This window comes from Eumetopias jubatus, unplaced genomic scaffold (genome assembly GCF_037043125.1).
Source record: "Eumetopias jubatus isolate StellerSeaLion01/CBP00866 unplaced genomic scaffold, mEumJub1_p1.0 scaffold_16, whole genome shotgun sequence".
Lineage (NCBI taxonomy): Eukaryota > Metazoa > Chordata > Mammalia > Carnivora > Otariidae > Eumetopias > Eumetopias jubatus.
This window is the reverse complement of record NW_028274822.1, coordinates 50320594-50336426: the sequence shown is the minus strand read 5'-3', so window position 1 is coordinate 50336426 and position 15833 is coordinate 50320594. Positions and strand designations below refer to the sequence as shown.

Sequence of the window (15833 nt, the reverse complement as noted above, 5' to 3'; positions counted from 1 at the left end):
TCAAAACTTTTGCCACTCGGAACATGTCTACAAATGACCATGAAAGCACCAAGTACTGTTGTTACAGTTACAAATAAATTTTAGCAAGTAGATACACCTGCAAATAGAGAATCTATTTATAATGAGGATCAACTGTAACTGATCTTACCAATTTAAGTCCTGTAAAAAGATACTTGACTTCTTGATTGATAAAACAGCTAAGTTGAAGTTGATTTTCCTTTCCTTTAGTGACCTCTTCTTCTTCAGATTCTGTACATTTCATGCTTTGAGAAATAAGATAAGGAATATACCAACAGGTAATCAATCTGCGCTAATATAATAAATTGTATGTTGAATAAAATAAATTATCCTAATGGTATTAAGATTAATAGCATCAATATTTGCAAATGATATCTGATAAAGGGTTAGTATCCAAAATATATAAAGAACTTATATGACACCAAAATAATAATTCAATTAAAAAAATGGGCAGAAGACATAAAGAGAACTGACACTTCTCCAAAGACATATAGATGACCGACACTCGAACGGATGCTCAACGTCATTCATCCTCAAGGAAATGCAAATCAAAACCACAATGTCACCTCACACCTGTCAGAATGGCTAAAATCAAAAACACAAAAAACAAGTGTTAGGGGCCCCTGGGTGGCTTGGTTGGTTAAACATCTGACTCTTGATTTCAGCTCAGGTCATGATCTTGGAGTTCTGAGATTGAGCCCCATGTCAGGCTCTGCCACTGGACATGGAGCCTACTTAAGATTCTCCCTCTCCCTCTCCCCCACCCCAACCTCTCTCTTTAAAAAAAAAAAAAAATATGAAAAGACATATGCACCCCTGTGTTTAATTACAGCATTATTTACAATAGCCAAATTATGGAAGCAACCCGTGTCCATCAACAGATGAATGGATAAAGATCATGGGGGGGTATATACAATGGAATATTATTCAGTCATAAAAAAGAATGAAATCTTGCTATTTACAACAACATGGATGGATCCAAGGTGTATAATGCTAAGTGAAATAAGTCAGAGAAAGATTAATACCATATGATTCCATTCTCAACAAGAATGAAGGAGGTGGGTGGGGGATGGGTGAAATAGGTATTGGGAATTAAGAGTACACTGATTGTGATGAGCACTGAGTAATGTATGGAACTGTTGAATCATTATATTGTATATCTGAAACTAATATAACACTGTATATTAACCATACTGGAATTAAAAGAATTAATTAGCATCGTTCACTGGTATTTTAAATATTTTGGTTCCCCACATTTGTCTCAACATAAAGTGCTTCATGCACTTACCAACAATATGAGTAATGAATAAAAAAGGATAAACTCTAAAAAAATATAAGCTGGTACTTACACAGTCTTAAAATGGTTTTAACACAAAGATATATAAACAGAAATCTTTCAGTTTCTACCCATGACCTAGAAAATAGTCCTCCTCTGAATTCACGTTTTATGAATTGGTTCAATCTCATGTATATAATCTGGCTGATATACTCTTTCATACAATTAAAAATTAATTCCCTATGAAGTGAATTAATGAGGCTGACTCTGCTAAAGATATTCTTAGGAAAAAATAATACCCTTAAAGTGTACATTTATGTAAACTTTAGGATTACTCTGATGAGGTATTTTTCCAAATTCCTAAAGTTTCATTTTATCTTTTAGGCATAAAAGCCTCTGAAGATTTTTTCTACATACCCCACCAACCACTCCAATCAGTCAACAATGTTACTGATACCAATTCACTTCTACTAAGTTATGAGTAGTCTCTACAAATCTTGGCTCATAAGGATACGTAGTTTCAAACTCAACTCCGAAGAACTGATCAATTAAACTTTTCTTTTTAGAAGGTGTCACTGCTGATGCAGATGAAGAATCTGTCTGCAAAAATTAAAATGAAATAAAAATTCCAATTTTACTTCATATAGGTACTAATGTATATTTTTCCTCACACAATCCAGTTTAGTAAATACATATTTTAAGCTTTTTAAAATGTAATCCCTTTCTGTAAAATCCTTCTACTGTTCAAAAAACATTACCAAAAGACCACAGATGCTCAATAATATCAATTAAGTTTAATAAATAATACAATGAATTCAAGCGTCAGATGCAAGCTTTCAAATTCCAACTACGGATTGAGCATCTAAAGTATTCAAGTACATGTCTATTAGGATGAATTTATTTCAAGTTTTGGGGCCGGGGGGGTATACTTATCAAGGTATAATGAAAATCTATAATCACAAACATGTCAATTACCTCTTTAACAGAATCATCCTCTATGGCTTCCAATTTCTGTTGCAATACACGCATCATTTGTATCCAACATTCATTAGCATCCTGTAATTTAAAAATGACAAAAGTAAATAATCCTGGCTGTTGATACTGTTTTATCTACAAAATCCTTCCAAAAGAACTGCTGTTTCCTTAGGGAAGGGGAAGAAAGCTGTTTTTTTTTTAATTTAAAAATATTAAGTCAAATTAGATATTATAGGATCTTCAAAACAGTGAGGATTCGAGAATATTCATTCATTCAAGAGATGTTTACTGAGCTCCTCCTTATGCTAACCACTGTTTTATTTTTATTTTTTCATGTTATGTTAATCACCATACATTACATCATTAGTTTTTGATGTAGTGTTCCATGATTCACTGTTTGCGTATAACACCCAGTGCTCCATGCAGTATGTGCCCTTTAATACCCATTACCAGGCTAACACCCACCCCCACCCCCCCACTCCCCTCCCCTCTAGAACCCTCAGTTTGTTTCTCAGAGTCCATAGTCTCTCATGGTTCGTCTCCCCCTCCAATTCCCCCCCCTTCATTCTGCCCTTCCTGCTATCCTCTTTTTTAGACACATAGCAGTAACCAACACAGAAAAAGTTCTCAATGGGGACATAAACAAAATATAACAAATTCATCTAAAGAGAAGAGTTATGAATTAAAAAAAGCAATACAGGAGCAGAAAGTGATGAGGGGAAAGAAGTGTGCTATTTCAATAGGATAGTCAAGAAAACTTCTGTGATGCCTTGACATTTGAGCTACGAGACCGGAAAGAGGTGAGGAAGCAAACCATGCACTTATCTGAGAGCCACAGAAATAAGAGCAAAGACCCTGCGAAAGAGGATACTGAAGGGTTTAAAAAATAACCAGGAAGCCAGTGTGTCTGAGAGCCAAAGAAGTAAGCAAGGGGGAGAGTGGCACATGAGGAGCTCAGATAGGAAGCCAGGGGCTAGATTATTCAGGACAGGGAAAGAAAATCACTAGAGGTAACGAACAAGGGACCAACATAATCCTGTTTACATTTTATAAAGGACTCTGGAGGCTGTGTGGAGAAACACTGCAGGACAAAAACAGAAGCAAGGTAATAGTTAACAGACCACTCTAGGCCAGAAACAATGATGTTGTGAACTAGAAAGGACTGATAATTGGGAGTATGTTTGGAAATACAAATAAACATGGTTAAGTGTACAGCACCTAGGTTTTACATTTACAAAATGAAAACCACAGAACCTTGCCCTGTTTACCTGCTGAAGATATTGTCCTTGTTCACCCTTCTCTGCAAACTGTGGAAAAGCCATGTGCAAAAACTGCAGTAGAATAATAGGTGGAATACTAGAAGAAGTTTTATCCATGGAATCAAACAAATCTCTAAGGGCTTAAAAACAAAGCAAACACTGCTTTAATAAATGTGACATATTTAATACATGTTACTGTAAATTAATTCTAGATTAATACAAACAAAACTGCTGAGGAATATTTTTAAGCGTATCTACTCCTTTTGTAGTTGTCAAATTCCCAATAAGATTTGTTTTTAAATCTTGAAGAACTGACCAGACTTTATAACGTAATCACTAACTATGAACAACTTCTGAGTCCTGCCCCTCAGTCTCTCTCCTTGCCAGCCTTTGTCTCCCAAACAAAGCAGGGCATATTCATTCACCAGAGAAAACACATAACCTCTGTCTAGGGATCAAATAGGCTAATGTTAGTGCTCTGTTACTATGCCATTATCAGGCCATCAGGTTACCACGCTCAACCCACCTCCCTTTAAGCCTGTACTTGGTTCCCATCTACTCAACTCTGAAATTTTAAAATCTGTTAAACATACTTCCTGACTCTAGTGAGAGCTAAAAACCTTCTTCAAAATCCTTCCTTCACTGTCCTCTCTCACCTTCATAAATCTCATGCTCATAGACTCAGCCCCGCTCTGGGCGTTCAGAATACTTTTCCTCTGCTGGCTTCCTAGCTATCACACCTTGCCCTTACCTCATGTATGGCAAAATTCTAGTCTAGCCTAGCTTGACTTATTTTGTTAGCTAATATGTAAAATGTTATCTACCATTATTATACAAACTGAAGCCCAGCAAATATTATATCCCAACACAAAGCCAGTGTTTAATAAAATGTTCCCAAATAAATCAACTAAACATGGTGTTTAAAAATATTTTTAGGGGGCACCTGGATGGCTCAGTCATTAAGTGTCTGCCTTCGGCTCAGGTAATGATCCCAGGGTCCTGGGATCGAGCCTCACATCGGGCTCCCTGCTCAATGGAGAGCCTGCTTCTCCTTCTCCCTTTGCAGCTCCCACTGCTTGTGTGCATGTGTGCTCTCTCTCTGACAGATAAAAAAAAACTTTAAAAAAAAATTTGGGGGGGAGGGACAGCTAAAAATCACGTTATCTACCAATCTAATGTTTCTTAAAATAAAAAAGGCTAAATTGTAATAACACTTTAAGGTACACATTACTCAAAATAAATGATTTAAGATTTAACATATCCTATAAAGAGAGCATCTCAAAGTATTTCATTAGTTTGAAATAAAGTAAAAAATGCACTCACTGTATATTAAAAGAGACTAGTAGGACATGACAACCTGCAATCAATATGTGATCCTAAACTGGCTCCCAAAGCAAAAAAGAAAAACAACTTTATAATGGGCAATATTGGGTCAACTGCCAAAATATAAGTAGTTTGTATTTTAGAGTACTTTATCCATGTTAAACTCCTAGATTTTGAAAAATGGTAATTTTCTTGTGGTTATCAATGTACTTATACTTGGGAAATACATACTGAAGTATTTAGGAATAAGACAGGATGTCTGTACCTTACTCTCAAATGGTTCAGAAAATAAAGAACATGGTTATAGAGAATGATGAACCAGATGTGACAAAAAGTTAATAACTGGTGAATCCTTGGAACTGTTCTTATAATTTAGCACAAAATAAAATTTAAAAATGAAGAACAGTATCTTTCATCCCTTCACTACAAGACTCATAGGATACTGGAGAATTGCTGAAATTCTGAGTCACTCTCAGATACACAAGCAATCAAGTAAACTAGATATAAGTGATATTTTTCTCATTAAAAACTTCAACAAATAAATCTAGTTTCAGGAAACAAAGGTCAAAGGAAAATCTCTAACTCCAAATGACACAGAGAAACCTACTGTTTATAGTATTACAAATTAACAGCTGACAATGAGATACCACTTCACACCCCTAGGCTGGTTATAATCAAAGACAGACAATACCAAGTATTATCAAGAGAAATTGGAACCCTCATTCATGGGAGAAATATAAAATGATGCCAACTGCTTTGGAAAACAGTCTGGCAGTTCCTCAAAAGGTTAAATATAGTTACCATATGACCGAGCAATTCCACTCCCAGATACATACCCAAGAGAAATAAAAACATTATGTCCACAGAAATGCTTGCACAAGTTTTCAGCAATATTTGTAATAGTCAGAAAGTGGAAACCACCCAAATGTCTATCAAGGATGAAAGGACAAATGGAATGTGATATATCCACAACAGAATCTCATTCAGCAATAAAAAGGAATAAAGTACTAATACATACTACAATGTGAATGAACCTTGAAAACATTCTAAGTGAAAGAAGCCAGTCAAAAAAGACCACATACTGTATAATTCCATTTATGTCAAAAGTCTAGAATAGGCAAATATATGGAGACTGACAGTAGATTAGTGGTTGCATAGGGCTGGGAGTGGTGAGAAGAAAATAGGATGAGTGCTAAATGTTACAGTTTCTTTTTCAAGTTGATGAAAACTTTCTAAAATTGACTGTGGTGATGGCTGCATAGCTCTGCATATACTAAAAGACAATGAATTGTACACTTTAAGTGGGTAAATTATATGGGCTATGAATTATATCTCAATAAAATTGTTAACCCCTGCCCCCAAGAAGGCATGGCTATAAAAATACCCTATCGACCTAACCCTTAAGAGTATTCATTTGTAAAACTAGCCCAAAACAAATGGGGACAGAATACATGGTCCCATGCAATGAAGAAATAAGTTATTTCTAGCCTTTAAGAATTTCAGTTTCTCCTAATACCTCATTCATGATATCCTTACACTAAGACTCTCTCTTATAATGATTGCATCAACTACAATAAAATCTATCTCTGGATGTCCCCAGAGATATATTTTACTAATAGAACCCAAAGCCAAAATTAACTTTAATCCAAAAACATCCAGACTGTTTTTCAGAAAAGAGAGAGATCATTGGTTTATAATTTGAACAATAAACTAAGTCTTTAAGTTGCTTAAGTATAAATACTCCAATTTTAATGAGATGTTTTACAAAACACATTTTGTAAACAGAAAGCTACTAAACAAACTGTAAGTGAAAAATAACATTTATTGAATACTACACTGCCCTGTCAAAAAAGGAGTATATTTAAGATACTGACCTGCAGTAATATACTGTGCTGAAGCCATTTCCCCTGAAGCTCTCAAGGCACCTGCATACCTGGGAACATTAAGGCAGAATTAAATAGGATTTAATTCATTCTGAAACTCAAAAGGGAAGAAACTAATTAAAAGAGCTTATGATGACATCTTCAACTGCAACTTTATCAGAGTTGTTCCCATCTTTCTATTTTCTTCTCTTCTGGTCTTATTCCCTTAAGCATGACTAAGAAAAAAAGGGAATTTAGATAAATGAAGCCTATTTTAAATTCTTTCTCCTAACTTATTAAAAAAAAAAGTTCCTGAAAACAGTGTCAAACAAAAAAGTACACTCTTAATGTCCATTATTACAAAGAAAATACGCTTTCAGAAATAAAAAAAAGCCTTAGGTCAAAAACATTAAATCAAAGTCAATACACCTACATTCAGCATTAACTTGCTATGTAACATTAAATAAGGCACTTAATTTTCAAGTCCGTCTGCTACCTATATACTGGAGTGTTTCTATTAAATGACTTCTAAATTCACTTTCAATTTATAATTCTCATTTAATTTACAACAGCACAAAGGACTGGCCATCCAAAGGAAATAAACGATAGTATTCACTCATACAATGTCTTATGACATAGGATCAGAAATTATCACTCAGATAGTATCAAACATTGAGAGGCAGAGGAATTACTGCCTATTCACTTTGATTAATACACCCACTGGAGGGACTAAGACGAAAGAACTGAAATCAACCAAGACTGGCAAGAATGTGGAGCAACGAGACTATCCACACCATCAATAACATGGGTAAACTTCAAAGACCATGCTGAATGAACTAAGCCAAACCAAAAATAAATTACATTCTGTACATTTAACCTCCAGAATGCACAAAACTATTAAGAGATCAGTAGCTGCTTGCAGAGCTGGGTGGTGGAGGCGATGAGGACTGGGAAAAGGTACAAGTACAAAAACATCCTGGGGTGAGGGAAATGTCCTACAGTTTGTAAAATGGGTAACACAGAATTTGCATTTATCAAAACTGATCACACCAAACACAAGATATTTGGTATTTACTATATGTAAATATTTTGATTTCAAAAACAAAAAAACCTCTGCGCTAAGTAGAATGAAAGAGGTCAGAAAAAATATGTTAAATTATATCCAATTAAGAAGTTCTGTTTTTCTTTTTCGTTTCTTTAGATCTTTTAGAAATTGCTATGGCTCAAATTTTTTTTTAATTTTTCAATATACAATTCATAACAATGTCTAAATTACATATGTTCATTTTAAAAAGTGAAAATCATAACAGTTTCCCACTCAGTTTACAACTACCTAAAAGGCATTTCTGAAGTTGAAATAAAGCACTAATAAAGCAAGTGTACCCCAAAAGATCAGTGAAGTATGGAATGACACAACTGCCGCTGTTACTGATTCTCCTTCTAGTTACAGGGTGACATTGCTAAGTAACTATTCCTACATTTATGGCAAAGGCTACACTAATGAATTATCTTTTTTTAATAACTGAGAATGGAAAATCATGAGTGATTTAATACCATACCCCCACAAAAAACTCTCGTTACGCCAACATTTAATTCCTAAGTAAAATAAAACCATCCAATAAACCAAATAACATTAACAACTGAACTTTACAAAGAAAAACTGTTAGAAAGGAGGAATTGACAAGAGTACTGAGATATATAACAGAAATACTGAGAGGTTTTACAGACCACCCCCCAAAAAAGAGTACCTTTTCTAGTCTCTATCAAGTCAATAATATATAAAAATTAAGTAATGATATAGAATGATATAGAAAATCTGAATATAACGAATATAATTCATCAACTTAATGTCTATTAATACCTATCTATCACCTACAAAAAGAGTATGCCTTGACTTTTCTATCATCTGTGAAATATTCACATCAATCATACACCATGCTCAACCCAAACATTCATCAACAGAAAAATGGATAATTATTTGGTAGTACAGTGTACAGTGGTACACTATATAGCATAAACACGAACTACAACTACACACAAAAATAATGAGCTAGACCCAAATGAACACAATCTAGGTTTCTGTTCATAAAGAGTTCCAAATAGGTAAAATTAATCTATGAGGTTAAAAGTCACACTAGTATTAACAATTTTGAACAGAAAGGTGGAGTAGCGATCAGGAAGGGAGAGTCATGAGGGGATTTTTAGAAGCTGATAGGGTTCTGTTTGTGTTGGTTACACATATGTGTTCACTCTGGGATAATTCGTTCGCACACTTCTCTGTATGTTAATGGCTGTATCAATAATTAAAAACAAATTTGGGGTCAAAAGGAAGAGATTTTATAGTGTTTAAAAAAAAAATCTGAACAGCCTTATCTAATGAATAGGGAATAGAGGCAAAAACTCAAAACTAAGTACTTTCATTAATACACAAGAACAAATAAATGACCTACGTGTACAACTTGAGAAAATAAAGCAGCCTAAGGAAAACAAATAAATCAAAAGTAGGATGAATCAGACAATGAAAAGAAGTGACTGAATAAATCTAATAGCTGATTTCTGTGAAAAATAAAATATACAAACCTCTGGCAAGATAATCAAGGGGAAATTTATATATATAAATTTCTATACATATAGCAAATAAGAAATGAAAATGGGGGAAAATACAGGTCCAAAATAGAGAACTCTTATGCTAAAATATCTTAAAGACATAAGGACAAATTCATAGGAAAACAAATTTTAAAAACTGACTCTAAAAGGGCGCCTGGGTGGCTCAGTCGTTAAGCGTCTGCCTTCAGCTCAGGTCATGATCCCAGGGTCCTGGGATCGAGTCCCACATCGGGCTCCCTGCTCAGCGGGAAGCCTGCTTCTCCCTCTCCCACTCCCCCTGCTTGTGTTCCTGCTCTCGCTATGTCAAATAAATAAAATCTTTAAAAAAAAAAAAATCAAAAAAAAAAATTACTCTAAAAGACACAGAAAATGTACCTTTAAAATGCAAAAAAAAAAAAAAAAAAAGGGCTGGGTCCCACCAATTTTATAGTTAAGTTCTATCAAGAACAGATCAATCATACAAATTTGAAAATGCAAGTAAAACAGCAACCTAGTAATTGCTAATGAAAAACTATGTGGTTCTTACCAAAAGGTGCCTTGCCAGTTTCCAGTTAGATAAAAATATGGCCATGAGATGCTGTCTTTTGTAAGTAATTCATAGAATTTAAGGGTAATTTTTATTATATACATTTTTCACTTTAAGTTCTAAATTCAGAACTCTTACATTATCATGAGGTTCCACTATTGGGCAGCATCAAGCAAACCAGATTTCACCTGCAGCTCTGGTTCTTGGCCCTCATTGCCTCTTCAGCTAACCCAGTCTACTTTCCTTCTAGCCTTTATAAAATACATCCCACTCTCCAGAACCTGCCAAATAAAAATCCTTAAGTATTTAAGGATGAGCTTCAGCATCACCAGCTGTAAAACACCTTCCATGGAAATTTTCTTTCCTTCCTATTTTATCAGTTAATGCCATTTTTCCAAAGACATACAACCCATCCATGTCCTCTTGTATTAAGTTAGTTTAGTAGAAGGGTTTCCAACCTCTTGTAAAAACTTAGCATTCAAAAAATACTTCATCTGGTTTCAAGAAAACTCAACAGGATGAAATCTCCTCTGCTTATAGAAAACTCGGAGGGCGCCTGAGTGGCTCAGTTGGTTAAGCGACTGCCTTCGGCTCAGGTCATGATCCTGGAGTCCCGGGATCGAGTCCCGCATCGGGGGGGGGGTCCCTGCTCAGCAGGGAGTCTGCTTCTCCCTCTGACCCTCTTCCCTCTCGTGCTCTCTCTCGTTCTCTCTCAAATAAATAAATAAAATCTTAAAAAAAAAAAAAAAAAAGAAAACTCAGAGAAATAACTCCAAAACATGAAAGAGTTCTCTTTGGAATAGAAGCTAGAAGGTATCCCAGATGAAAAAAGTACAGAGGAAATCCTGGAATAAAGACAAGTCTGTCCCAAGTAGCTACCTTCCAGGGCAGGGAGCTGCCCAGCAAGCTGCTCATAGATCATCTGCAATTGGAACATAAGGAAGAGAAAGTGGTTGCCTAAGTACACAATCTTCAAACAAATGGAGAGATCAATCCTTACATCTAAAGAGAACAGAGTTAAAATTGAAAGGACCAAATTGGCCGGGGGGGGGGGGGGGGTGGTGGCGGTGGTTAAATAAGAGTACGTCAGAGCCTCGGAGAAATAAAAGCAGGAATCATCCAAAATTAAGAACAGGAGATTAAAGAAAAGGCTGTGATAAATAAGCAGCTGTGAAACAAAGCTAATGCACAAATCAGTGAAATGTAAAACAGAACTGAGGCACTCTCCCGGAACACAGCACATAAAAATAAAAAATTAAAAGTGCAGAGAAAAAAAACATGAAAAATAGATCCAGAAATTCTATTATTCAGAGTATTAGGGAAGTTATATAAAACAGAGAAGCATTTTCTCAAGAAATAACAGTCAAGAATGTCCACAGTTTAGGACAAGAGTCCTTAGAATCAAAGTGCTCATTCAGGACACCTGGGTGGCTCGGTCAGTTAAGCATCTGCCTTCGGTTCAGGTTTCGATCCCAGGGTGCTGGGACAGAGCCCCACATTGGGCTCCCTGCTCAGCAGGGAGTCTACTTCTCCTTCTGCCCCTCTCCCCTACTGGTGCGCTCGCTCTCTCTCAAAAAATCTTAAAAAGGAAAAAAAGAAAAAAGTGCTCACTCAGCACTAAGATAAATGAAAGAAAACCCCACACTTACCCTGTTGGAAAACTGAAAAACAAAAATAAAAAAATCCTAAAAGTTATTAACAGAAAAGAGTAAGAAATGAAAATGATATTAGATCTCTCATCAGTAACTATGGGCATGTGAAAATAGTGGAGAAATAACTATAAACCTCTGAGGAACATTTCCCATCAAAGCAGTTCTGAAACAGTCCCAAACTTGATAGCCTTTCTCAATTCAATTAAGACTGTAAGTGCCTGGAACACAGGTCCTGTGTCTTGTACACTAATAACTACATCAGCTACAATCTAGGCAACTCTGGAGGTACCTGACAAGTATTCACTTCAGAGAAATTTAGAAAACTTTCAGTTACTCTCAGGTTTCTGCAAAATCCTTTCTCCTCTCTACTGCTCAGTTCTATCAAAGCATTTCCCAAGCCACTAAGGAAAAAAAAAAATCAACATTCATAAAGCTGGCTAAGAATCCAAATTGTAGTTTACAATTCTACCCTACATTAAGAAGTGGCAATGTATATACCAAGACAGCTGTAATAAATTTAGTCAGAATTAAGTTATATATTTTAAGTTACATATTTATACTCACTGAGAAGGGATTCTCATTTATAGACTATTTCATAGGCTATCAAAACATGGATAATTATTCTTTTTTCGTCTGTATAATGGTATAAAAGTTTTACTTCTTTGTAAAACCATTACTCACTAGCACTAGGACAAATCAGTACAAATCAATGTATTTATTTCCAATCTAGGATTAAGAGTCCAGAAATAAATCTTATTACATACATCATATGGTCAAATGAATTTCAATGAGTGTGCTAGGGCAATTCCACAGGGAAAAGAGTAGTCTTCAACAAATGGTACTCAAAAAACCGGATAGCTATTTACAAAAGAAGAGGATGGGATATCAACTCCCCACTATACATAAAAATTAACTGAAGATGGATCAGAATAAAAATGGATCAGAGACCTAAATTTAAGAGCTAAAACTATAGAGCTCTTAAAAAAAATAGGAGTAAATATTTGTGACCTAGGATTAGGCAATGGTTTCATACATAAGATACACACACAAAACACAAGAGAAAAATTAAACTAATCAAAAAATAAACACTTTTTTTTTTACAAAACAATGACATCAAGTGAAGACAACTCACAAAATGAAAATATTTATGAATTATCTATCTGAAAAAGGACTTGTATCCAGAATATATAAAGAACACTTATAACTGAATAATAAAAAGAGGAACCATTTAAAACACAGGCAAAGGACTTAAACATTTTTCCAAAGAAGATATACAAGCCCGTAAGCACATGAAAGGATGCTCAACATCACTAGTCATTACGTAAATGCAAACGACAACTACAATGAGAGATCATTTTACCCTTAGGATGACTATAATCAAAGACATACAATAACAATACTGGCGTGGAGGTGGAGAAATTAGAACTCCCTTACATTGGTGGTAAGAACAGAAAATGGTGCCTAGCAGTTTGGCAGCTCCTCAAAATGCTGTTTAACAGTTACTATGTGGCCAAGCAAGCCACTCATAACCAAAAGAAATGAAAACAACTGGTCTGCACAAAAACTTGTCCTTGAATGTTCACAGTGAAGTTACTTAAAGGAGCTACAAAATGGAAACAAATCAAATGTTTATCAACAGATGAACAGATTAACAAAATGTAGTATGTCCACTAATACTGGAATATTATTCAGACATAAAAAGGAAATAAGTACTGATACATACTACAACATGACTATACCCAGAAAATATTATGCTAAGTAAAAGAAACCAGTCACAAAAAGTCACCCACTGCATGATTCCATTTATATGAAATGTCCAGAATATGGAAATCTCTAAGACAGAAAGTGGATAAATGGTTGCTCACTTCAGCAGCACATAAAATTGGTTGCCTAGAGCTGGAGGTGGGAAAGGTAAAATGAGTGACTGTGAATGTAAGGTTTCTTTCGGAGGGTAAGAAAAGAACCTAAAATTAGACTGTGGTGACGGTTGTACAACCTTTTGAATAAAGACCATTTAACTGAATACTTTAAATGGATGAATTGTACAATAAATGAGTATCTCAGTAAAGCTGCTAAAAAATTATACACACATTTATACACAAAACACTATTCATCCAAATGTGAGCCTCCCTTACCCACCAAAAGGACTCACAACATTTATCTTCTGTCTTACCTTTTAAGGGCATCTTTGAGTTCAGGCACAGAACGAATACATTGAACTGTAGCATTCATGTAACAAGTGTTGCCAAGGTTTGTCAATCCACATGGTAATTCCATCTGATAAGGACAAGGATTAACACATTTTTATAAAATGACATAGCATATATAAAATCATTAAAGTTCACACTTTGAAGTATAATTTACCAACTCCTACCAATTTATTCCAACTTTACCCAAAAGTAACGTTTTATACTCCTAACAGAAATGTTCACTTGCATTATGTTGAGAAACATTCTGTGTTTTAATTCCCTTCTCAAAAATAATGTGATCAATCAAATCAGTCTTGCCCCCTGCCTTTGAAAGCTTATCATTAGAATGGGGTAACAAAGTATACATAGAACACTTCAAAAAAAGAAAATACTATAAAAATGCTGGATGGTAAAAAAATGACATTTGACAAGTGTGTGCTGACCAGTTTTCTAAACCAATGTTGCAGTTAAAGATAAATTGTATGTATTTTCAGCAAAGTTTTAAGACTTAACATCCCAGCATTTAAACTACTTATCCTCTATAAGCCTCTTTTCCCATAAAATAATAGCACTGTTAGCACTGCCCGATACTTTTTAAAGACACTGATTTTACACTGACAAGGACTCCTCAAAAGCCAATTTCAAAAATAAAACGTTTTACTTCTAAAAACATACGTATTGGGGAGCCTCAGGTCAGGCTCCACACTCAGCGTGGAGTCTGCTGGAAATTCTCCCTCTCCTTCTGCCCCCTCCCCCAACTCATGCATGCGCTCTCTCTAAATAAATAAAATCTTTAAAATAAACAAAAGCATACACCTTGATATTACCAATCAAATCTTCAAAACACTTACTTTTTTTAAGATTTATTTATTTTAGGGAGAGAGTGTGTGCACTTGAGCGGAAGGAAGGGGCAAAGGGAGAGGGAGAGAATCTCAAGCAGACTCCTCTTAGAGGTGGAGCCCATCACAGGGCTTGATCCCACAACCCTGAGATCATGACCTGAGCCGAAATCAAGAGTCAGACACTTAACCGACTAAGCTACCCAGGCGCCCCAAATCTTTAAAACATTTAGATGCTACTTTCTGAAAGGCATCTTGGTACCTGTAGCAATCAAATATATAAAACGTGGTATATCTTACCGCAGATGCTAACTGTTCTTCTGTCATGTCTTCTACAAAAACAGTTTTAGCTGAGGGTTCCTCAGGAAGAGCATCTGCTGACCCCATCATTAGTAGAGTCATTCCCTGTTTTAAAAAAAATTTAATTTCATAAAAATGCTCAAAAGTTGATAATGTTTATGTCTAATGAAAGAAGCCAGACACAGAATAATAAAACATACTGTATGCTTGTATTTGCCAGAAAAGGTAAATCTACAGAGACACAAAGGAGACTGGGGATTGCTAGGGCTAAAGGTGGGAAGAGGGAGTGACTTTAAACAGACACCTATTATTTTCTGGGGTAATGGAAATGTTCTAAAATTAGATTGTGGTGAAGGTTACACAATCTTGTCAATATACTAAAAATCACTAACAGTAAAAAAAAAAAAAAAGTACTAAAGTAGCTGCTCCAGGCCAGAGGTCACCTGCTTATATGCAAAGGGGCACAAGGAAACTTTTCAGAATGGTGGATATTCTGTATCTTGATTGTATGGTGGTGGTTACGTGACTGTATTAAACTAACCAAATTCAAACTGTACACGAAAAATAGGTGAATTTTAATCCATATAAATTATACTTCAATGAAGCTAGGGGAAAAATAAATACTGTCACAAAGACAGTTGAGAATGTTATAATATTGGAGGGGAGGGCATTCTCGAAATGATCATTAACGTTTAGTGGAATCACTTCTTCCCATAACAAACAAAATGCAGATAGCATTCTTTCTGTGAATGTCTATTGTATAACTGTAACAATTACTTACAAATGAATAGAATTATTTTGAGAGCACCCAACCCTCCATTATTGGAAAACATCACACCAAACACATAAATTAGCTCAAAATATCCAATTTTATAATTCTACATTACTAACCTAAGGGAATATTCATATTCAACACATATGTAACATTCCATACAACAGAAAAACAATGAAGATACTGTCCCCTAAATCACATAATCCTGAAATGTTAACAATAACTTACTCTGGAA

General features: G+C 35.2%; 1 protein-coding gene across 2 annotated transcripts in view; it reads right to left on the bottom strand.

Annotated features, from left to right (window-relative positions):
• The window catches only part of USP14 (ubiquitin specific peptidase 14), a 46033-nt gene that overhangs the window by 13153 nt on the left and 17047 nt on the right, over window positions 1-15833 (bottom strand). Inside the window, exons 4-10 of one of the 2 annotated variants that reach the window (XM_028095960.2) lie at window positions 14827-14931; window positions 13672-13775; window positions 6726-6784; window positions 3538-3668; window positions 2270-2350; window positions 1809-1894; window positions 149-263 (exon numbers count right to left, since the gene is read on the bottom strand). In XM_028095960.2, coding sequence (XP_027951761.1) covers window positions 149-263; window positions 1809-1894; window positions 2270-2350; window positions 3538-3668; window positions 6726-6784; window positions 13672-13775; window positions 14827-14931 — 681 coding nt within the window. The remainder of the gene's footprint in view (window positions 1-148; window positions 264-1808; window positions 1895-2269; window positions 2351-3537; window positions 3669-6725; window positions 6785-13671; window positions 13776-14826; window positions 14932-15833) is intronic. The other variant, XM_028095962.2, reaches the window with a different exon arrangement.